General features: G+C 42.6%; 1 protein-coding gene across 1 annotated transcript; it reads right to left on the bottom strand.

Moving 5' to 3' along the window:
• Positions 1-294: 294 nt before the first annotated feature.
• On the bottom strand, positions 295-625 carry Pmar_PMAR021324 (hypothetical protein; the record flags this gene model as incomplete). The annotated part of the gene is made up of 2 exons (XM_002774839.1): positions 295-379; positions 528-625. Coding segments are annotated over 2 exons (183 nt in total), but the record flags the coding sequence as incomplete, so codon positions are not given.
• Between the last annotated feature and the right edge of the window lie 408 nt (positions 626-1,033).

Genomic DNA, 1,033 nt, shown 5'->3' with positions numbered 1-1,033 from the left:
TTCACGGGCCTCACTATAAAGACCAGCTTTAACCAGAGAGCTCGCGTGATGGAAACGATACCTAGTAGATCGTCGAACAGAGAAGGGCGACGGATGAAATGATATGCTCGAGAATTTCATCACTAAGTGTAGGAGCTTATATAAAACGAATTCGGGTAGAAGTGCACAGAAATCAACGAGAATTTTCATATTGTCATCACCAACACATGTAGTTGATCATATGCGTATTGAGCTCCCAACACGGTGTGCTCCTCACTCGTCGTTGTCTCCAGGTGGACATATCTCCAGACCGACTAAGTAGCTGTACACGTCGGCAGCCTTTTCGAACTGTTCTGAATGGTAGTAGCAGTATCCCAGTAGTGATAAACACGCTCGTGACCTGACCATAACACAAATCACCGTGCGTGAAGTTCGTACCCGCGACCTCGCGCTTGCAAACCACACCCCCTAACCAACTGAGCTATCAAAGCTATTAAAACCAACTCCTCCTCCACAGTACCCCGGCATATAATCCTAGCAAGGCTCACTTAGGAAACTCCTGCCTCTGATATTCCAGAATTCTTATCGCTTCGTCATATTTGGAGTTTCTAATCAGCGAATATACACTCCTCGTAAACTCCCCGGTCTTCGGGAGCCACGACGCCTTCACAGGACCACCCCCCACTCCAGTGCCGAGTTGATGGTGACTCGTATGCATACTATCAATGATAACAATAACCCTAGTGACCCGCTAGTAGTGGGGTGTAGTACTAGCAACATATTCAACAACAACAACAACAACAACAACATATACAACAACAACATATACAACAACAACAACAACAACAACATATACATATACAACATATACAACATATACAACAACAACATATACAACAACAACAACAACAACAACAACAACAACAACAACAACAACAACAACATATACAACAACAACATATACAACAACAACAACAACAACAACAACAACAACATATACAACAACAACAACAACAACATATACAACAACAACAACAACAACAACAACAACAAC

The sequence above is a fragment of the Perkinsus marinus genome, assembly GCF_000006405.1.
Source record: "Perkinsus marinus ATCC 50983 genomic scaffold scf_1104296957244, whole genome shotgun sequence".
Lineage (NCBI taxonomy): Eukaryota > Perkinsozoa > Perkinsida > Perkinsidae > Perkinsus > Perkinsus marinus.
Note: the sequence above shows the minus strand (reverse complement) of the source record. Positions and strands in the feature narration are given on the sequence as shown.